This window comes from Medicago sativa, chromosome 3 (genome assembly GCF_051527215.1).
Source record: "Medicago sativa cultivar Bolivia chromosome 3, Bolivia_mono, whole genome shotgun sequence".
Taxonomy (NCBI): domain Eukaryota; kingdom Viridiplantae; phylum Streptophyta; class Magnoliopsida; order Fabales; family Fabaceae; genus Medicago; species Medicago sativa.
Window position 1 is genome coordinate 101,819,406 of NC_140751.1, and position 24,292 is coordinate 101,843,697.

At 31.2% G+C, this 24,292-nt stretch overlaps 1 protein-coding gene and 1 non-coding gene across 3 annotated transcripts; one reads left to right on the forward strand and one right to left on the reverse strand.

The window, feature by feature from the left end:
• Nucleotides 1-887: 887 nt before the first annotated feature.
• On the reverse strand, nt 888-3,427 carry LOC146943051 (HMG (high mobility group) box protein with ARID/BRIGHT DNA-binding domain-containing protein). 2 transcript variants are annotated; one of them, XM_085757125.1, is made up of 7 exons: nt 3,397-3,427; nt 2,926-3,107; nt 2,746-2,824; nt 2,507-2,672; nt 2,309-2,407; nt 1,457-1,842; nt 888-1,305 (listed from the first exon to the last, which is right to left on the reverse strand). In XM_085757125.1, exons 2-7 carry the CDS (start codon nt 3,081-3,083, stop codon nt 1,198-1,200), a joined length of 996 nt encoding a protein of 331 aa, XP_085613251.1. In that variant the 5' UTR covers nt 3,084-3,107; nt 3,397-3,427; the 3' UTR covers nt 888-1,197. The 2 variants fall into 2 exon arrangements, with proteins under 2 accessions (XP_085613251.1, XP_085613250.1); XM_085757124.1 differs by having other exon boundaries at nt 3,313-3,427.
• Nucleotides 3,428-14,348: 10,921 nt separating this feature from the next.
• On the forward strand, nt 14,349-14,420 carry TRNAP-UGG (transfer RNA proline (anticodon UGG)). The gene has a single exon. It is a non-coding gene; the product is annotated as a tRNA-Pro (tRNA).
• The last annotated feature ends 9,872 nt before the right edge of the window (nt 14,421-24,292 follow it).

Sequence of the window (24,292 nt, forward strand, 5' to 3'; positions counted from 1 at the left end):
CCTTGGAATTAATTATTGTGAGAAGAGCGACTAGTAACAGAAGAATAGTAAAAACAAAAAACACAAGACAATGATACACAATCTTTACGACCATAAAGATTACTACTCCATCCGTTTTAAAATGAGTGTCGTTTTATGTGTTTACACACATATTAAGAAATGCAATGATTAAGAGAAAGAGAATGATTATTTTACCAAATTATCTTTATTAACTATTGGTTAGTTTTAAAAGTAATACATTGGAAGTAGTGTACAGAGTATTAATTGGAGAGTACAATTGAAAAGAAAAAGTTATTATTGCATTGGAAACTGAAAGCGACACTCATTTTGAAACAATTTTTTTTGGCTAAAGCAATACTCATTTTGAAACGAATGGAGTACTATTCAATTATATATTACTTGTTGATGAATTAGTGTTTATAGTGTAGCATTATTCAATTATTTATTACTCTCTCCAGTCCTATTTATAAGAGAAAGTTATGTCAACAAAAATTAATGTATTTAGACTAAATTTTTAACTAGATACATCAATTTTTATTGATCAAAGTTTCTCTTATAAATAGGACCGGAGGGAGTACTTGTTGATAAATTAGTGTTTTTAGTGTTATAACTTGTAAGTCATAATCAAGATTGCAATATCGAGGAATCGTGCGGGACTAAACCCTTACGTGTGTCTATATTTCAGTCATACCTAACAATTATAACTTGAAATAGAATTTGGAGCATTTTAACTTCAAGGATTAGTTTTTTGTCTATACTCTATACAATTTATGTTTCAGGTCACTTTTACTTAATATATTTAAATTTAAATCGCTTTTAAACAAAATCAATTTTAGAAAGTCAATTTACCCAAAATCAATTTTTGTCACCTCACAATCAAACACACATTAACTTATAAAAATTCATTTAGTTCGGGAAAAAAGTTCATGATACTTAAGATACTTACACTACTTAAACCTGTTTAAGCAAAGAGACGCTATGTGGACCAAGTGGGTACATACTAGATTGGTTAAACAAACCAAAAGGATCTGCCACATGAAACTAAATGCCACATGAAACTATATCTTTTATAAGGAAAGACACTAGCCCTGTAAACCTCAGACCAGTGGACCATTATCCACAACAATATATGCATGTAAAAGTCAACCAATTATAATAGAATTCTAAGCTCTTCTTCTGCTGCCAAAAGGAATAGATTTATGGACGCCCGAGTTCTTCTGTCTGCACAACCTTCATTTTCTGTTTGTACTCCGTCAACTCTCTTTTGTACCTTTCTTTGTCCCTTAAGCCAATGTTTTGGTAAATCTGCAATATTAGGGACACATATAACTACATTTTAACTTACTCAAATCAAAACTAGTAACTCAACTCTGATAACCAGATTCTAGATAAACAACAATGTAAAGACCAATTAGGATAAAACAACACACACAAATGAAATGACCCTTTTAATTACCATTCTTTCTTCAGAGCTGAGACTATTCCAGGACTGACCAATCATTTTGGTAAACTCCCTTTCTCTGTTTGGGTAGAGTTCTTTGAGCTTGTAATGCTTTTCAGCAAAGAAAAAGTTATAGCCACTCCTATTTGGCTTTGGATAGTTGGGATCCCACTTTCTTTTTCTTCTCTTCCTCCTACCCAAGCGATGAGTTTGGTGATTGAATGGCTCAATGGCACCGTTGTGTTGTGTAACCAATGATGAAGGAGAAACCGCTTTTTCTGGATGGTAAAGCACCCCTTTGAGAACTTCTGAACCCAATTTCACTGACACTATATAACCACAATCAAATTTTCCTTCTATTGTTCCTTTTCCCAAAAGACATGAATCATCGTCTACATGAACTGCACACATAACAAATAGTAAAATTTTCAGCATTGAAAAGTTCCATGACAAATTAAATATGCAGACAAGTTACATCAATAAAATTACAATTTCTATGTCATTGTTCCTAAATCCTCAACTTGAGTCCACAATCATGCTTCTACTTCTACAATTTTCTACATCATCATTCATTTCAATTTACAATTCCTTAACATCATAAACTACTTTCGTTCTTAAGCAACTTTCAATTCTTAGCAGCATTACAACAAACACATTCCTTAGTAGAATCACAAATGAGTAATGAATTAAATTAAATTGTGTTCAAGACATACAAAATACAAATGCAACAAATTGTCTAAACTCTAACAATGAAATTGAAATATTCATCTTAATCCTGATTCCAATTCTGTAATTTCAATATCTACTTTCCCTTAATTTAAATTCAATTATTTTCTTTCCTAACTTGATAAATAACCATTAAATTACCTTCATCATGAGATTCAGCACTATAATTTACCATCTTAGGTGAATATTGAACAATAGCTAATTCAGGTTTCCACGATGGACTGTTACCAGAAAATGCATCTGCAATATACATCAAACAGAGTTGAGTTTTAACATGTCACACATGAATTTCATTTAAAATTATCTGTAAATGAAAGAAAAATAGCGAAATAGTAATACCTGGTGAGGGGGTGTAAATAGGACCCTGAACTTTGAAGAAGTGAACTTGTTCGTAATGATAAAGAAGATTCAAATAGTGTTTTCTTAGTACAAAAGAAGCGCTTGTAGTAGTAGATGAGAATCTAAATACACTACCTACTTCTCTCCATTTCTTCTCTGCAACAACCTGAAATTTGAATTATTAAATATTATCTAATTTATAGTACAAAAAATAGTATAAATGAAGGGAGAGAATTCACCTTCTCATAACCGCTTCTCCTTGTAACTTCCACGTAGAGAACGTGCAAATCAAGCTCCTTACCACCAATCACAGGAATCCTATGCAAAATGAAATCACATTTATAATGGTACTTTTGGTTTGGTTTAGATAAATTGAAAAAATAAATGAAGAAAGGAATAAAAACTAGTTAGTTAGTTACATGAATTTGGTAGCCATGAGAAAGTGAAAGCGACGAAGAGTGTCCCAAAAGAGAGTAGGGTCGTTAACGACGTCGTTGTGAGAGGCGAGTGGGTGAGGATAGTGTTTGCCTTCGTCGTCGTCGCCGGAGTTCTTGCTTCTCACCGCCGATGATGACATTTTTAATAGTTCACGTCGCCGGAACTGCTTGAAAATTTATTTTAATAAGTTGAAGAATGTTTTTACCGTTGTGGTTTGAGAAAATAGCAGAATAAAAGATAGAAAAGGTAGTACTAGTAAATGAGAGGAGAGTAAATAGAATAGTAAAAAAAAGGAACGATAATTCCTAATTCCTAAGATGAGAGAAAATGAAAATGAAAATGAAATTAGGAGTAGTAAGTAAAAGTACAAAGCAATTAAGGATGGGAAGTATTAGTTCTGAGAAAAGCTGAAAAAATTAAAGATGATTTGCCGCGTGGGAGGGAACGGTTACACAGCAGAGCAGAGTTGTGGATGGATGGGATGGCTTCACTATGGTGCAAATTCCTAAGTTAAGGACTTTTTTTATTTAGTCATGCACGTTAAAGACTTCACATATAGTATTAAATATTTATTCGATATATTTTAACTATAGTATTTTTTATGTCATGTAAATGTAGCTCAATAAGGAGCTACGGGAGATAAATTTATGCAGGGTTTGGGGTTTGAACCTCGGATTCCCTACTTCTTCACACATAATATGTGTGAATCTAGCCACTAAGTTATTTTTTTTGGTTACAAAAAGTTTAGGTGGGTTCGGCTCCGGTCACCACCAGGGTCAGGGCACGCCTCCGGGCCCAAAGGGCACTTATAGAGGTACTTACAGATCACCCACCAACACTGCCCTCACATCGGCAGAGGGAATCGAACACACAACCTTCTGCAAGGAAGTGGCCCGTTCCTTACCAACTGAGCCAACGTGTGTTGGTAGCCACTAAGTTATTTGATAAATAAATAATAATTCATTTTTTATCTTTTGAAGGAACTATGTTTGTTTGGCGTCTTCTCGAAAATCGGCTTCCTATCAAAGGACAATTTATTTATGTGGGACGTCCTTAAACAAGACTCTCAACTTTGTGTGAGTGGGTGCGGTGCTTCATAATTAGCTAATCACTTGTTTTTTAAATGAAATTTCTTCAGCAGCATTTGGCAGCATGTTCGATATTGGATTGGTTTCTCTTCGGTTGATCTTCAAGTATTTCAGATATTTTATGCAGTTTGCCTTCTTAACGTGTGGTTCAAAAGCAAGGTGATATTTTATGTTTGTTATTTGATTTTCACGCGTTTGGGTAATTTGATAAGAGATGAATAACACAATATTTAGTCAAAAGGGCGTCTATATTCATTTAAAGTTATGTTACTTTGTTTTTTTTTTTTTTGGTACAAAGTTATGTTACTTTGTTATTGGTGGCTAAATGTAAAATATGTTATTTTAGCTTTTAAGTTAGGTGAATTCTACGGTACAGTCACCCAAATGACTTTTCCAATAAAGTCAAACATTTTAAATCAGTTTGTGGAAAACCGGCTTTAAAAGTCTAAATAAAAATGGAATTTATTAAAGGACCAACAGGGAAGTGTATTTTACAACCCTTTATTTTATGTCCAAACTATCAAGATATTACACTAGTTAAAGCACAAATTAGATGGTGTGATACAACGGCTGAATATTTTTTAGATAAATATTTATATGAAAGCCATGAAAATATAGATCATTTTTTATATAATGAATATAAAGGATTAGCTCAAGATTTAAGGAATAAACTTAAAGAATTAGCTAGATGAGTGAAGAAAATAATACCCTGACAACTAGAGTTAAAGCTTTGATTGACGAAACCAAGAAATTAAATGAGAGATTTGAAAGACAGATTTCTTTTCTTGAAACCTTACCTCAAATCTATAAACAAAATAATTTGTTTACAAAAGATTATGAGCAAGGATTAGAAAGACCCCATGAAACTTGGGTAAATATGGAAAAAGATTTTCCGTGTTACAATAAAAATGAGAATAAATATCCTCATATATATCATTCTTTTAATCCTCAGTTAAACAATATCACTGATATGATTAATTATCTAATAAAAAACTGTTGTAAACAACATCTTTCTCTTCAAGAAGGGGGGAAGAATAAGGAAAAGATTGAAGAAATTGAAAAAACTCTATTTTCTAACTATAAGAAATGAGTATAGAAGAAAATATAGAGTATCAACTCGAAAAATTAGATCAACTTATGGCTACTTTAGACATAAGTGAGAAAGATTCCATTAAGGAAGAACCTGAACCTAAAGATCTAGAAGATATTATCTACGACTTTAGTTCCGATGATGATTCAAAAGACGATGGAAATTTCGTTAAAATAGAACAATTAGAAATGGGCGAAAGCTCAGGAACAAAAAGAGGACCCTCTTATAATTGGAATACAGAATTCCATAGGGAATTTTCCCAAGCTAAATACCAAAAAATTCCTATGAGTTATATTCCCAAACATAGTGTAAACGATGGAAGTGGAATTTTAAATATTGATTGTGTTGACAATCTTGTTCAAGCCATAAGAAATTGGTATAATAAAAATACTATCCAAATACAGTTAGATAGTGATTTAAAAGGTCTAAGCCCAAAACAAATTTTTAACTATCTTTTGTGTAGAACGGAAGGTAATGCATATAAATTTCTGGCCGAAAAACCTGAAGAAGAACAAACTGCAGAAAACAGTATGGGAATGATTAATAAAATCTTTGAATGGCTTTTAAATGAATTCAAAGGATGGCAAGATACGGTAGATTCAAATACCGCCTTTAACACTGAAAAATTATGGAGAATAATGAATTTATCCATATGTAATCCTTGTTACATAGAAAATTATATTTGTGAATTTTCACAATTATATTATGATTTAAATAAAGACACTAGAGAAAACCAAAAGGTTGTCGAATTATTTTACCAAAAATTACCTATGTCTATGTCCCAAATAATTCAAAACGAATTTAACAGTGCAGTATCCTCAGGAACGGTTAAAAATACTTTAGGAGCTAGAATTTCTATTCTTAGAAATTGGATGCAAGAACAATGCCTAAAGAAACAATCAAAACGAGATGCACGAATAGGTTTGTGCTGCGATAGAATCCAAGGAAAAATTGGAGCATATGGTTGTGAAAAAACTAGGAAAAGAAGAAAATATCCTAGAAGAAAGAAATTTAAAAGATTTTCCTATGATAAAAAGAAACATAGGAAGAAAAAATTCTATAGAAGAAAAAGAGAATACCCTAGGAAAAATAAAACCTGTCCTAAAGGTAAAAAATCATGTACATGTTGGTTATGCCATGAAACAGGACATTATGCTAATGAATGTCCAAAGAAAGTTTCTAAAGAAAAGAAACAAGTTTTAAACATGATCTATAGAATAGGTTATGAACCAGTAGAATCAGACTCAGATTCTGATTGGGAGCAACAAAGTTTCTATGAACTTTGTACAGATTCCGAAGATGAGCAAAACCAAGATTTTGAGTAAAGGAAACCCTAGTGCTACCTTTATTAAAATAAAACTTCGTAAGAAGGAGATTTTAGCCTATTTAGATACAGGCGCAACATTATGTTTTGGAAAACGAAACATATCAAGAAATTGGGAAAGATTAGGAAAACCCAAAGAAATAATTGTTGCAGATAAGTCAAAACATCAAATATGGTTTGTTTTGAAAAACATCTCAATTACTATAGAAGGTCATGAATTCTTCATACCAACAATTTATCTCCATGATTCAGGATTAGATTTAATCATTGGAAATAACTTTTTAAAGTTATATGCACCGTTTGTGCAAAATGTTAAAACTATTTCTTTACTTTGGAAGAATTTAGCAAACCCCAAAGAAAAGACAAAAGTTATAACAACAAAAATTATAACTAGAAATGAGATTATTCAATTAATTTCTGAAAATCTTATAAACCTAAAAAGTATTTGGGAAGAAGGAAAATTCTTTTTAAATCTTGAAGAAATAGAACAAAAACTTGATACTGTATGTTCAGAAGATCCTTTGGATAATCTGAAAAATACAAATCATGAACTTGTTACCATCAAATTACGAGATCCTAATAAGGAAATTAATGTAAAATATAAAATGCCTTATTCAGTGCAAGATAAATTAGAATTTCAAAAGGATATAAAAGAACTTCAAGAAAAGAAGTTAATTACTCCATCTGCAAGTCCACATTCAGCACCCGCTTTTTATGTGACAAATCACAATGAAATAAAAAGAGGAAAAGCTAGAATGGTGATAAATTATAAGAAACTCAATGATGCTACAATCGGAGATTCTTATAAATTACCACGAAAGGATTATATTTTGCAAAAAATAAAAGGATGTGATTGGTTTTCATCTTTTGATGCAAAATCAGGATACTATCAAATCAGACTTTCAGAAGGAACTAAGCCTTTAACAGCTTTTTCATGTCCACAAGGACACTACCAATGGAATGTTCTTCCATTTGGACTAAAACAAGCACCATCTATATACCAAAGATTTATGGATAATGCTCTTAGAGGATTAGAACATATATGTTTGGCATATATTGATGATATTTTAGTTTTTACAAAAGGAACTAAAGAACAACATCTTAAAGATGTAGAAATTGTTTTAAACAGAATTTCAGAAAAGGGAATTGTTATTTCAAAAAAGAAATCACAATTAGCCAAAAAGGAAATCGAATATTTAGGCCTTATTTTTAAAGAAAATGGCACCCTCGATTTATCTCCACATGTTCAGGAAAAGATCCAAGCTTTCCCTGATGAATTGAAAGACCGAAAACAAATTCAAAGATTTTTAGGATGTTTGAATTATATTGCCAATGAAGGATTTTTCAAAAATTTGGCAACTGAAAGAAAGATTTTACAGAAAAAGATATCTGAGAAAGTTCCATGGTCATGGACTGAACAAGATACTCTAACTGTAAAAACTATTAAAAGAAAAATTAAAGTTTTACCCAGCTTATACAATCCAACAGAAAATGATTTTTTAATTGTTGAGATTGATGCTGATAAAACAACCTGGGCAGGTTGTATGAGAGCTCTACCTAATGGTAAAGCGATACTGAATCTTGATGATTCGGGAAACTATGTTGATGATGTAACCCATCAACAAGGAATGAAAGATACTGGAGCAACCCAGTACGCTAAGTCTAGTAGCTCGAAAGAGAAATTGGACAAACTCTCTGATTCATCAGAAAAATTAGTATCAAAAGATACTAAGATTGATTATTCTCATGAAAATATTAAAAATAAGATAAAAGATGAAGATCTTTTACTTTGTAAATATGTTTCAGGATCATTTACAGATACCGAAACAAGATATCCAATTCATGAATTAGAAACATTGAGTTGTGTTAAAGTTTTAACAAAATGGCAAATGGAATTAATTCCAACCAGATTTTTACTAAGAACAGATTCCAAATATGTAACTGGATTTTGGAAATATGACCTTCGCGTCAATTATAAATATGGAAGACTTGTAAGATGGCAGATGAAACTCCAACCGTTTCACCCATATATTGAATATATAAAATCTGAAAAGAATTGCTTTGCAGATGCATTGACAAGAGAATGGAAGCAGCTATAAAGACATTACAGAATTCTCTCAGGCAAAAGCAGGAGCAAATTGCCTCTGCAAAAAATCGTCTAGAAACTCTTCTTTCTGAAGAGGGGGAGATGATATTAACAATTCAAAATCTTGAAAAACTTTGTAAAAAAGAAACATCAACAGTTTCATAATCAAAAAACAGTGAAAACTGGGATCTGCTAGGTCAAGACTCTGGAAAATTCAACTACTATGTAAAATATTCAGCTCCAAAAGAGTCAAACATCCCAATTGAGTCAATAGAACCAAAAGGATGGAAATCTTCAACAACTGTCCTTGCAGATTTACCAAAAACATCTTGGGCTGATAAAGTCGAAGAAGATGAAAGAAAAAATGGAAAAGAAAAAGAATCCATTGATCAACAAACAAGCCAAAAGATTGACAGCCAACTTGGAGGCAAAAAGAAAGCTTATGTGATTTTTGATGGACCTATGAAAGGTATCTACCAAAACTGGGAAACCACAAAGTTACATACAAACGGCAAAAATGTCAGATACAAAGGATATGAGACCCTTGAAGAAGCAAAAACAGCCTACAACGCTGTTTACAAGGAAGTTGCAACAGCAAGCAACATTGTCCAACCATCAAAAATGGAGGCTAAGAAGAAAATATCTGTAGATAGAATTATCTATGGAGAAAGTAAATTTGTTAAAAAAAGTCACCATTGGAGACTACTACAAAAACTGGAGATGGTTAACCAACTACTCAGAAGAATTAAAAACAGAATGTTTTTATCCCAGCAACAACGGGATAGAAGTAAAAGCTGTAACAGTCCCAGGCGTAGGCAAAGAGTTAGTCAGGTCATTCTATGATTGTGGAATGATTAAAACAATGTATCTTCAAGAAGATGCAGGAAGAAAAATCCATGAACTAGAACTTCTTCCAAAAGATATAGGCGAAATCGCTTATAAGTTCAACAATAGCTTCGCAAAAGGTAAAGAGTTCTTTTTATCTTTTACTTCAACCTATCCATGGTTTGAAGATGATGAAGTTATTAAAGCCAGACACTTAATCAAGATTGGTATTTCAAACCATTCATATCCAACAAATGATGGAAGAGACGTAGATCCAAGACCAGAATGTTTTCTGCATCAAATGGAAAAATTCTATGATACTCTCATCAGATTTGGAGTAAAATTACCAAACTTCAGGGTAATTACTGCAAAGGAAAGCTTTCTAGTCTATAGTGACTCAAGGAAGCAAGCAAGAGAAGAACACCTTCAGCAAATTCTAAAGTTCGAAGAAAACTTTAGTGGGCTTGAAGCAGACTTGGGCCGTCTACCCGACCCAATCCAACAAGAGTGCTGCCGACACTTTCAAAAATACAAAGGACACCAATGCAAGTGGTGTGCAAAAGACATAAATAACGTGGCAGACAAAGAATCGTTGTATGACAGTGACGTTTCACCAAACAACGAAGAAAATGTAGAAAATTAGTGGGCATGGGACCCATTTAGAGATAAGCCTTATCTCTAAGGCAATTATGTAATATAATTTTCTTTGTCGTTTTCTTTTTCTGTCATGTCATTTCTTTTCCGTGTGCTGTAAAGGAAAGAGACGTTGTGCCAACTATGAAGGCCAACTTGTGAGTCTCTCATCCTATAAATAAGAGCCTCGAAGCTCATTTGTAACCACCATGTTTTGAAGCAATATAAGTTATATCGTTTGATATGAGCTTGCCTCTTAGTTTTTAGAACTAGTGGTCCTATAGTGGTAAAACACTATAGTTGAGAATTCTTGAGGTAATACTCTGGAGGAATTCGCCCTGAGTTGGGATAAACTCAACACAAGCAGAAAAAACTGCTGAAGAAGATCAGATTGCTGAAGCAAAACAACCCATATTTCTGAAGAAAAATCAGGTATGAATTTATCAAGAATTATTATAAAATATGTCTGAAGTTTCATATTTTGAAGGAACATCTAGTTATCATGCTGATAGCATAATAGATAATAAAATTGAAGAAGCAGATTTATCTTTAACTGCTGAAGAAAATTTTAAAAGAAAGTTTAGTAAACTTAAGGAATTTCTGTCAAGAAAAAATATTCTAAAATTCGGAATAATGGTAGGAGAGGAAGCAATTCCAATTGAAACAACTAATGGAAAAATAGTTATATCAACTATAAATAAACAACAAATCGATAAAAGACTTGGAAAATTTTCTGAGAACGAGAGAAAAAAGATTGGTTATATTCATATATCAACCATTCAAATTCTAATCAAAAGTACCTTCATGAAAGGTATTGATTCACCGTTAGAAATAGCTCTAGAAGATTCTAGAATTAGAAATAAAAAACAAGCAGTAATTGCAAAAGGAAAATGCAATCTAAAATATGGAAAGATAAAATTTGATATAAATTTACAGATGGGATTATCCCTAAAAGATATAGATTTGAATAAATCTATAGTTTTTCATTATAAACTAAAAGATTCAACATTTATGAAAGAGGGTAATCATCCTTTTACAATTTATTATAGAATTAATTATGCTTTGAGTAATTCACATCATAGCATAGAATTCATAGGAAAAGAAACAATTCATATTGATGAATTATTTACACCATTAATTACTTTGGAAACACCAATATTTAAAGATATCACAAGAAATAGTTTTTCTTTGATAGAAGCAGAAAAGAATATGTTTGAAGAAACAGAAAAACCATTGTTTAGAAGCCAAAGTCTTCGAATAACATCACCAAACAAAGATCAAAAGGATTTTAATAAATCATTAAGTTCTCAAACTATATTTGAAGATGATGTCTCATCCTCAAATAACACTTCATTCGAACCCCCTAGGAAGGATTTCGAAATAAGCAGAGAAAAAGAGCTTAAGGATCTGCATGATTCTATAAAAACTCTATCAATACAGGTTAATAAGATTAATCAAAGACTATAAAAAGTCAAAATGCCTGGATTAAATCTAAAAACAGAGTTACAACTCTATAAGCAAAGACTAGAAGAAATAATTTCTGAAATAAATTATCAAAATACAAGAATTATATTAAAACAAATTCTTTTTGCTTCACAAGATTTAATAATCTACCACGTAGGTTATATTTCTAATTTATTAGAAGAAATAGAAGACTCGAATACTCTTACAAGTATTCAGCAAGAAAAAGCAAAAAGACTTTTAGAACCCTTTCAAGGTTTAGAAAAAATCGAAAAAATGTTAAAACAAATAAAAACTGATCAAATGTTAGAACAAGAAAACCTCCGCTGGAGAATCAACAATTAGATATGCCTGGATTAGATCTTATAACAGAATTAAGACTCTTCAAGAAAAGGCTAAAAGACATAGTCTCTGAAATAGAATTGTATTATGAAAGAATTGTTTTTAAACAAACTCTTTACAATTCTAGAGAATTTGTTATATATCATATAGAATATATTGAAGATCTATTAAGAGATACAGAAGATTTAGAAAATCTTACTCAGATACAAAAACAAAGAGCTAAAACACTCTTAAAACCTTTTCAAGGATTATTTAAAATCGAACAAATGTTAAAAGAAGTTCGAGAAAATTCCGCAGAAAACCCCACTCCAAACCTGGTATCAGAGCAGGAAAAACAATCCTAAGGGATAAACATGAAAATAAAAATAAAAAAGAAATTAAAAAAATATTTTTTATATAAAACAAAAGCTTTTTAAAATCGTTTTTCCAAATAACCGATTTAAAAAGATATCCACGTGGCACTCTTCCATTAAGCCACATAAGCGACTTTTCCAGAAAAGTCATAAAAACAACTGCACCATAGCAGTCCCCTTTAAGTTATCATGGTTAGCGGTTTAGTCTTTTCTCGTGTTTGGACATTGCTACAAGCAACAACACTCTTTCCTTTTTCTCTTTATCATTTGTGCTCTATCTGTAAGAACATTGTGCTTTTCTTTAATACATCTTATCTTATGCTTTGAGAAATACATTTTATTGTTGATATAATTCATTTTGATTTGTTAAAAAATAATAAAAAGTGTAGGAAAAAAAATTCAACAAGATTATTTTTTTATATTTATTTTTTTATATTTTTCATATTAGATCATCCAAAAACACAAACTAGCATGATCTATATTTTATTTCTTCTTTATTACTGTATTAATTTTGTTTATTTTGAATTTAATTGCTGTGTAGTATCACGATATAAAAGTGCAAGTAGTAAATTGATTTGTTGAATCTGGAGGATTACACCACACGCTTTTGATGTTTATTATTCCCAGCTGTATTGTGGTGATAGACGCAGCACAAGCTGACATTAACATGGCTTCCAAGCTTAATAAAATCTTCTTTGCTTTTTCAAAAAAAAAAAAAAAGCATAGCTTCCAAGCTACCTAGCGTTGACATGCATTTATGCTTTCTGAGTTCTGACTCACTGCTATACTCTTCAAATTCCTGAAACGTATATTCCCCTGCATCAAAGAATCAAATCCATGATATGTATACTACTACTGCATACCACAGAGTTTCACACAGACATCATATACAACTAACATAAAACTAACATTCATTCATCTAACTGTACAAAGTACTAAAATTGTGTGCTCGTTTATGTTAGTATGATTTTGGAGTACATCTTAGATTAAGATTTATCAGATACTAAGGCAATGAGACTTGAATTCTAATCTAATTGAAAAAATGCTAACATTTAATGTTTGACAATGTCTTAAATATTTAGAGGGAACTTGCAAAAATTCAAAGAGTAAAAATGCGGACTCATGTTTGAGTAAATCATTAAAAATGACAGGTTGAAAATGGTTTTGAAGTTGTTTGTGAATTTGTTTTGAGTTTTGCTAACGAATGTCTCCGGAGCACTCGTTAACATTTCTCATTTGTTTTTAGTCTCACATTACTTAGGTTTCCGAATTGTTGAACATATAAATATGTTTATATTTTGTTATTATCATCCTTTAAGCTAACTTTTGGAATGAGATTCAATCTCATTTAACAATTAAGATACTACCATTTTGTCAAAAAAAAAAAAATTAAGATACTACCACAATATTTATATCAAAATATTTTGAAATATACACAAAATTTGCAACAAAATATTGAATAAAGTTTAGGAATTAACTAATTAGCCTAAAATAACCTTAAAAATATAATATGTTATTTGATTTTAATTGCACGTTTACAAATGATAATACTATTTTCTTTTTTTACTTTTGTTCATCCTAAATTAATCCATCATCCATGTAATACGTCCTTTTTCTTTTGCGTGTGTAATATATGCGTTCTAAATTACGTAGTACGTACAACTAAAATTTGTTCATGTTGCCGATTAAAACGTTTGATTGGTAAGGAGTTGGACTAATATTTCGTAACTCTGTGTGTAACTTCTGCTGTCGGCATAAAGATATTCATCACAGATGATTTGTGAGTGTTTATGGATGCGTTTTTGAGCCTTGATGTATAATCTTACTCTTGGGATGCAAATAATTCAACTCACTTAAACTTTCGTATTAAAAAACTGTTCATCTTATTTTATTTTGTTTGGATACAAAATTGTTCGGATTATTTACCACTAATGGATATGAATCGTATGCCCCACAGTGCAGTATGCACACATATATTGTGGCATGCTTCAGAAATTTTAGTATCCATAATTTATTCTCAAACTCAAGTTAATTCAATTCATGTGTATCTCAATCATCTTATCCGTTTGAGAAAATGCTTCAGCCATCTATTTGTAACCTTGACTGGGTGGTCTATCGTTGCTGACCTGGCAAAACATGACACCTGAACTCTGAATTAGGTACTTGGTATAAATATTTATACAACAAGTACAGAACATCATCGGGCATTTGGTCTAGTGGTATGATTCTCGCTTTGGGTGCGAGAGGTCCGGAGTTCGATTCTCCGAATGCCCCGATTTTTTGCTTTTTCCTCAAAATTTGCTCTTCACATCAGAAGAAACAAAATTTGCTATACTGAGCTAGGGTGTTTTATATTCCGCATAACCCGTTGGCATTCTACGTTTACTTTGAAATAAATTGAATTTTTTTTTTTTTGTTTCAAAATAAATTGAGAGTCAAATACACATTACTACTGATAGAATATAATACACATTATTCTGTCAACAACAAAAATTATTCTCCGAATGGCATTCTACATTTACTTTGAAATAAATTGAATTTTTTTTTTTTTTTGTTTCAAAATAAATTGAGAGTCAAATACACATTACTACGAATGGCATTCTACATTTACTTTGAAATAAATTGAATTTTTTTTTTTTTTGTTTCAAAATAAATTGAGAGTCAAATACACATTACTACTGATAGAATATAATACACATTATTCTGTCAACAACAAAAATTATTTGGTCCTTAAAAAAAAACAAAAATTATTTGGTTAAATTTTGAATTAAATCTAAAATGTTAAATTTTGTTTATAATAGTAACGAGAAGGTGTATTAGATATATATGTATTCATTTTTGAAAATTTTGTTTATAATGGTAGCGAGAGGGTGCATTAGATATATATGTATTTATTTTTTAAAATTGTTCGTATAATCCTTTAAATAGTACTCCTACATCTAGCAATTTTTCAACACTTGAGTCTTTGAGTGGCCGTTTTCAACACTTGAGTCTTTGGCTCTGTTTGGTAAAAATAGCGGATAGCTGATAAGCTAGCTGATAAGCTAGCTGATAGCTTTTAGCTGATAAGCTAGCTGATAGCTTTTAGCTGATAGCTGATAGCTGATAAGCTAATTAGAGTGTTTGGTAAAATTAGCGGTTCAACTAGCTGATAAATGTAAAATGACATAAAAAGACATTTTAATTCATAAAAACTTTATATCAATTAATGTTTTAAATATTTAATAAGTAAATTTTTAATTGAAGATATATTTTATATATTATTAAATTAATTTTTCAGTAAAGTTTTTTTTTTAGTTTATTTCATTTCATTCCTAAAAAAAAATCATTTCATTTCAGTTTTTTATTTTTATACGTATAAAAAATAAATTATGCAGTTTACCTAAAGTAGATGAACATTCTTTCATAAATGACAAAAAATATATATTTTTCATAAGTCATACTAATGTAAGCAACTAAATGACATAAAAAATGACATAAAAAATATATATTTTTCATAAGCCATACTAATGTAAGCAACTAGATTTGTACCCAGAAAAAAAAAACGGAAGCAACCACATACATTCATATAAAATTCAGTTATAAGGAACATAAATGCAATTATTTGTGAAGAAAAAAATGTAACGATTGCTTAATGAAACTAAATAAATCGTACGGGACTCAGTGAAGGTGTGTGGTCATAAATAAATCATAAAGGGTATATGTGGGTTTTAATAAAAATAATAAGGGTAAAACTGGAATTAAAAGTGAGACGCTATAAGCTATAAGCTCAAACGCTACTTGGAATAGCTTCTGAAAAATAGCTTATAAGCTCGTTGAAATTCGTGAAATAAGCTATAAGCTCATTGTAAAAAAAGTTACCAAACAGAGCTTATTTTGTCAAATGAGCTTATAAGCTATAAGCTATAAGCTATAAGCTATAAGCTCTTTTGGTGGCCTTACCAAACAGACCCTTTGAGTGGCTGTAGGTTATTCATTTGTATCGCAAAACATTCAAAATTTGAATTTTTCAGCAACATAGTTGTCTTTTTATTTTTATAAAACTAGTATGGATACCCGTGCCAAGCACGGGCTAGAATTCAAGCATACTTAAGTAAAAAAAATGTTGTATGTATCAAGTGTAAGTTACATTTCAACATTGAATAAAAGAGTGGAGGCTGGACAACATATAAGTTGGAAGACTCATATACTTAATACCTTAAATATTCGGTGAAAATGTAATATCATTCTCACTTGGATGATTGCTCTAGCTCCAATGGATCGATCCACACCACCGTGAGTTCCCCCATAAATTCCAACGGTCGTAACAAAACTCGGTTCGACTTTGTATCGGAAGCGCGAGTGGGAGAGTTGTTATTGTGTCAAATGTGAGTAAAAGTTCAACATTTGAATTCAAGAGTAGATGTTGAGCAACATAATATATCTAATGTCTTAAGATTTAAGGTGAAGATGTGGTGTCAATATCACTTATGTGGTTTCTTTTAGTCTAAAGTGATGATTAAACTAAATGTATGATCCCCGGTAGTAAGAAAATTATGAACTATTTTTTCTAAGTTTTTAGATGTCATGTATTTCTTACAAACATTAATTTTAAATGAAACATGTATTAAATTTGTATGAATAAAAGCTCTTGCCAATTTGAGATTTTGAATGAGTCGCTTATACACATTACTCAATTATCTTTTAATAATAATACTTAATAAGAATGTAATTTCTTCAACAAATGAGTTCCACAAATAACTATATTGTTATATTCCAACAACACTTATTTATTTTAAAATAATTTATTTAATTAGATCTGTATAAAAGTGAAGAGAGTCGTTTCATAAACATTATTCTCTATTAGGCCCACCACTGTTTATTATGGTGTTAACCCTATGGCTTTAAAGGTAAAGGGGTCCTAGTAATCTTAAATTAAGTTGGGAGGTTAGTAAAGTTTGACCATTAATTGTTCCACCTAGAATCAAACTCATGTTTTCCATAATAATTCGTCGTTGATGGAGCTAATTAACCACATGAACAAAATTTCTTGTTTTATTTATTTAATTTTTTAATTTAACATCGTGGTGATTTTGTTTGAATCTACAACAATTAATAATCAACATTTATTTATCCTCTAAAAAAATTAACATTTATTTATTCAATATTGGTATTAGCATCTTCTTTCTATTTTCATAAACTCCTAAAACATACAACACTCATGACATTCATATTTAAAAATGGTTTTTATAATATATCATTTCCATTATTTTTTTGGAGAGAATATCCTTTCCGTTTATATAAATTAGAGCAATTAGAAAAATATACTCATGAGATATTTTGTATCTTTTTTCTCAAGTACTCCAGTGGTTAAATTCACACAATGAGGGGTATAAGTTTGAACATTGACACATGCATATCAATTTCAATGGAGCTTCCAACCGAGTTGCAATTATAGGACTGTAAAATTTATTTGAGCATTAATATGAATTATGAAATTAGAATTATTTGAAATATTTTTACTAACAAAACATTGATTGTAATGTGATTGAACTCAAGTGGTTAGTGAGTTCCAAATTAATTAGGAAACCCGAGTTTGATTTTTCAGTAGAACAATCTTTCGATCAAACTCCGGTATACAAAGAGTCCTTTACAACAAAAATATTTTTTTTCACAATGAAAAAATTCCTATTTTGAGAGGTAAAAAATTAATTACTTCACAAATGTTTATAATTTAAATTTAATTTCAATTGAATACCGGTATTAATCATATTTATGTGGTTAAAGGTCACTGCATGAAATATATTAACAATATAAATATAAATTCCATATTAATAAAAAATGGGAATACAATCTTGGTTTAATTTCAAAGTAACTTTTTAAAAATTAGCAACAAATTTGCTTAATTTTTTTTTTTTGTAGCAATTCTCATGGTCCAAGACAAAAAATTGTAAATTATAATAAGTGATGATGGTGCTATGAATAAGAAACTTCTATAATAAGCTGAAAAAATATAATGTAGATAGTATAATATTTAAGGCTTTAGTAAAAAAAATTAAGGCATTTTTTTACCAAAGTTTAAGGCATTGTTGTATACTTAGAAATATTTTATCACAAATAAATTTTAGCATATGTGGTCATATCAATGAACAAAGTTCATTTAATTAAATGTCATAATATTTTCAAATGAAATTCAAGATGATAAAAACAACAATTGGGACAAAGACTATCACTGAAATGAATAGAAAAGACCGTGTTGGCTCTTTTTTTGGATTCGATTTATGTCCCTAATTTTTTATCGGGTTAGATTTACATCCCCTACTTTTTTTTCTCCATAAATTTTATTTTTATCTTAAAAAAACTTGTTAGTGTAGATCCTTAAAATGTCAATTATTTTCTATTTTTAATTTGCAAAATGTCTTTTTTTTAGGGAATTAGCAAAATGTCTTGAATAATATTTAAAATGAAAGACATAAGATTTTATTGATTATCATAGTTTAAAAGTTATATATTTAATTAAGAAAAAAGATATCGTATAAAACAAATGTTTTTTTAATGTCAAATGTTAGTAATTAGTTGTTAGATTTTTTTTCTTTCCCGAAACAAAATTAATTGTTTTCTTCTTCATCCAATTTTGTACCAAAACCTATAACATCATGGAAAAACACATTTAAACGAAACCAATAAATACATTGAATTAGAAAATTGATATAACATTAAATGCTTGCATGATTTTGCATCTTTTGTAGAAAAATAAAAGAAAAAAATGTCATGTCCACATGCTATGTTATGGTTGAAAGTTGAGTGGAAAAACAAATATTTTGCTTGTTATACGAATTATATTTGTTGGAAAAAAATTATATTTAGCTTATTGTTAAAAAATACGTGTATGATTGAAACCTTTCATGATTTTGTTAAATCTAATTGGTCAAAAATTAAGACAAAGGGTGCATGAATCCATTTGATTGGTTGAGAAATCAAACAATGATAATAATTTGATGGTTGTCATTGAAACATGTTTTTTTTTTAGGAGGCAAAGTGCCATTGAAAGATATTAATAAGAAATCAAAAATTCATTTAGTTTTGTTATTATAAGACTTTTGCAACTTTCCACTTAAAAATAAGGTAATTAATAACAAAAGGGAGATGAAAGTGATTATATTTGAACGTGGTAATAGAGATCCTTCGTATATATTCTAATTTATATGTGATGCATTTCTTCTTTTCTCTTGATTGGCTTCCACGTCCAAAATAAAGATCCGAACAAAAACAAAGAACATTTGTTTTTTGACAGAAACAAAAACAAAGAACATATAAACACCAAAAGAAAATTGAAAAGAGAATATGAATAAGAAACATCAACCAAAGAAATCACATAAAAAGGAACGTAACAATAAGAAATGTTAAATAAACAATAAAAAATAAAAAATAAAAAATAAAACAAAAAGATAATGAGGTTGAAAGTCGTGATTTTTTATGGGAGGAAGAGGTAGATGAAAATAATAAAAAAATCATATTGTCTATATATAGGAGGAAAATCATATCATGATCAATTTTGATTGGTTGGTGAAAAATAAGTGAGTCATGATTCAATTTTGATTGGCTAATAGAAAATGAATGAGTCAAGATACATTTTGATTGGTTGATGGAAAAACATTAAATGAAATGGGGTGTATGAAGATGCCACATGTACTTTTGCTCAAAGATGTAAACTTTTGTATTATATAAAGATAAAGATAATAGAGGTAATTTTTTTTTTTGAGTTTGCTGAAAAAAAACACGCCTAAAAAAACGATTTTTTTTTTACACAAAAAAAAAACGAAAATTTTATTTCCTGGGAAAACTAAATTTTTGACATATTCAGATCATTTAATTTTCAAATAGTTGAGTTTTTTGAATTTTGGAAAACAAAATGTCTCCATTCATTTTCAAATAAAGACCAATTTTTTTTGTGGTTTTCGAACCCCGAACCTTGCTTATATTATGCATTGTCCAAACCAACTGAGTTATGCTCACGCGGACAAATAAAGACCAATTAAAGACATATTTGACATATTCATATTTTTTGAATTTTCAAATAATTGACACAATTACTAAAAAAAAAATCTCAATCAAACAAATTATAATGATGTATGTGGTCTATAATAAAGATCATATACATCATTAATTGAATGAATCTAAAATGTTGATTTCTGCTTATAATAGTAACCAGAGAGTATACATTATAATAATTTGCATAAAAAAAAACAATAATACTAGTTCTTGGTAAGTGCATTTGGTTTAAAATTACTATTTTTCTCTTTTATTTTAATGCAAATTTTTAATCTTTGTGAAATAGTAAAAAACACTATATTTCATGGGATGTAGAAAGTATAATGTAATATTCAAATTTTGAGTTTACTAAAATTAAAAAAAGAATTGGTAAATAAAAATTCAAAAAAGTTGTAAAAAAGGAAAAGTTTTTAAAAGGAAAATGGTAAAATGTATTTATTTCTTCTTAAAATACGTGGAGGTAAGAATACAATTTGAGGGGTATGAGTGAGGAGATTTTTCTAACCTTTTCTGGACAATACCATCTGACCCAAACAACACAATTTTTGTTGGGAGTTACTTTTCCCACCCTATGGCTTTCCTCGCGCGCCCTGTTTTTTTTCCAATTTTACCCCTAGTCCGGATTTCGTAATCCGGAACGTATTGTTAGTAATTTTCAGATGTCTCCGGATTTTAAAATCCGGATAAGTATTTTAGCAGAACTTTTGCAATTTTAAGCTCTACAATTCGTAAAAGAAAATGCAAATAAACTGAAAAACATAAATAAAAAGACACAAACATAAAAACAATTCATTTTATTAATATATGAACAATACATTACAATAATTTTCAAGCTTTCAAGCTTTTTAAGCTTATTACATAATATCCTAAATCTATTTCTAATCCTATCCTATTACATAAGCTATACCAGTGGCTCCAGCTCTAACTCCAGCCACTGATGAAGAGGAAAGAGGGTGGGAGGAAAGAAGATGGCGGGGAAGAAGAAAATCTGTTGGTGGGGAGACAGAGGGGGCACAGGGGCCTCTAGGGAACAAGAGACCATGATGGTCAACATGACACCCAGACAAACCCACCTCAGATTCAGACTCACCCCTACCCTATTGACCGATCATATGACCCCTAATGGATTTCCAAAAAGCCCTCTTTCTATGAAAGGCCAACGATGGAAACACATCGTTGTAGAAGAGGAGAAGAGAAGAATGGAGAAGGTGTGAAATTTTTTGAGAAAATGAACCATATTTATAGGGGAGGGGGTTAAAAAACGTGTGGGAGGCCATCAATGCCGGTCAAAAAACGTGTTTTTACACTTGACCACCGCCCAAAACGTTTTTCAAACGTTTTCTTTGTGGTGCAGACCACCGGCCTAAACTTCTGGTGCAGTCCGGAAGATATAATCCGGAATTCACATGCAATTCGGATTACGTATTCCGGAAAAAGACGATAATGGGGTGTCCCAAAGTGAAACTTGGGACGTTGTGTATGGTGAGGGTTGGTTCGGATTGTATAATCCGGATTGCTTCAGCATTGGATTCTTATGTGTGGCCTGCATTGTACCGACAATTTTTGTGGTCCACAACGCCCAAATACCTCTATAAATAGGGGTCCCTGTTTTCATTACAAGTAAACTACACCAGAAAAAAAAATCATGGAATTCCCTGGCTTTGATCCGAACACCAAGCTAGCAGCAGTCTAATACAACGGTGGAACACCACCCCATCTGTTTAGGATTCGCGACGATGTCACCCTATCCGGGCTGAAAGATGAGCTGGATCAAATCAACCGTCAACTCAACCGCAGAGACACGAGGAGGGTTGTCGGTGTTGAATATTGATGTCCATTGTCCAACTCAACCGCAAAGACACGAGGAGGGTGGTCGGTAGTTGCGTGTTAGTTATGTGTTGTTGAATTAAGTCGTTGCTTTATGTTTTAATTGCGTCTTTGATTGCATGTTAGTTATGTTTTTATTGTTTTAATTTCATTTAATCGACAAAATAACCAAACATATTTTGTTCGGACTACGTAATCCGGAACAACATAGGGCGTAAGTGTATTCCGGAAAACGTAATCCGGAATGATTCAGCATAGGATTCTTTTGTATGGACCACATTGCACTAAGATTTTATGTGGTCCAAAACATCTAAGGACCTCTATAAATACACCCTCTTCGGTTTTGATCTTCAATACCAGCAAAACACACAAACACACCAAACCAAACCATGCAAATTTTTGTCATCAAGATGAGGATCTTTCTAATGCTGTCGCGAATGGATGAGTTAGCTCTCTATTTGACTGCATTATGAAGATCCTCAGCATGCTGTCAAAAATATATAGATAGTCCTTGATGCGTCTTTGATAGATAGATAACTCAAAAATATCAAGAGGTTTCTATGAGGTAGATCTTGCTGCCTGCCAGATAATATGTCATTTGGCAAGGCAGCAGGACCTAACTCAAAGAAATCCTCTTGAAAACATCTTGCAATTCTTCATTGTGTTGCAGATCTAACTCCAAAGAAGAGGTTCTTATGAACTCGATAATGTCGGCCTGCCGATCGTAACATGTCAGTTGGCAGGCCGGCAAGATCGAGTTCAAAAGCTCCTCTTCGAACACCTTCCCAAAAGATTCATCATTTATGTTATTATGGTTTTTTTTAACTGTTTATTTGTCTTATGTTGCTTTTATTTATGTTATGTATCTTTGATCTATTTTTTTCCATAGCATTCGCAACGAAAACGATCCAAATAAAGGGTCTGGTACTGTTCGAACTTTACACTCCGGACAAACTGCATACGTTCCGGATTGTATAATCCGGAAGCACTCAGTAACATTTAGGTCGGTGACGTTTCACCAAAGGTTAGGCAGGTTAATGGAGTTTGAATGCATTTTTTTACGGTTTTGAATGTGGAACACGTTTTATTTGACTGTAATTAAGACCTATGACTTATATAAGGCTATAAAAAGGCTTGGATCTTCAACATTTTCCTTCATTCTTCTTCACCTCCTTTCTTACATTTTCTTCAAAAAATTTAAGATTTTTAGGTAGCTTTTAGGAGTGTTTGTGGCGTCATGGTCATTGTTGACCGCTCATACGACCCCTGCAATTGCATTGCAGCTTATGCGGGGGTCGTATAACGGTCAACAGAGACCCTTGACATGAAAGAAAGACACAAATTATACAGATCGTATTTGGCCGGATTTTATATTCCGGAAGTTACTAACAATCTGGTCCGGAAAACATAATCCGGACCGGGGGTATTTTTGGAATTTTTGCAGGGCGCGCGAGAAGGCCATACGGTGGGAAAAGTAACACTCATTTTTGTTCCTCTCATTACCGAGTAGCACTTTGGTGCCATAGCTTTGGTGCCATTGGTGCCATAGCTTGCATCTCCACCACACACACACATCACACACACATCCCCACACACATCCACACACATCAATGGCCAGGATTTCCCCAATGGCACCAATGGCACCAAAACTATGTCATGGAAGTATTTCCCCTCATTACCGTAGTTGTCCTTCACATGTAGAGTCAGAGTGAGTCGGGAAGAAACTCTTTTCTTTAACGCAACGTAGAACTCAAAACCTCTTCTCCATAAAACTTCATCTTCAATTTTGGCAAGTCGGTGTAACATTCCTTTGCATGCAGCTCAAATTTCGTTTTTGGAGTTATTTTTGCTTTAATCACATTCCTTTAATTATATATACATGTTTTAGGGTTTCTATAGATAGATTTAGGTTTATCTGCTTTTGGTTGTTTCAATGTTTCATCTCTCTTTGGATCACAAAATCTAACTCTATCATTGAATTGTTCTTTTCAGATATTTGTTGGAGAAAGAAATCATGGATGACATGACAGATTTGGGAGTGTCCTAAACATTTCTCACAGCCAATCATACACACAGGTTTCCTCTTACTCTTGTTATTATTTGATGATATTTATGGTTTATTTGGAGTCCAACAAAATTAAATTAGATTATTAATATTCTAAAATATCATTTTGATTGTTTTCACTTCAACTTCAATACATGGTTGTTTCAAGGAGAAACTTTTGATTCATTACATTTACTTTAAAAAAATGAATTACATTTTTTACAACTATTATAAATTATGAAAC

What these genes read in the sequence shown, in the direction of transcription:
- LOC146943051 (XM_085757125.1), bottom strand. Translation starts at nt 3,083, where the DNA reads ATGTCATCATCGGCGGTGAGAAGCAAGAACTCCGGCGACGACGACGAA. An exon ending in CTCATGGCTACCAAATTCAT is followed by an intron (nt 2,825 to 2,925) that starts GTAACTAACTAA and finishes CATTTTGCATAG; the next exon opens with GATTCCTGTGATTGGTGGTA. An exon ending in GGAGAAGCGGTTATGAGAAG is followed by an intron (nt 2,673 to 2,745) that starts GTGAATTCTCTC and finishes TTCAAATTTCAG; the next exon opens with GTTGTTGCAGAGAAGAAATG.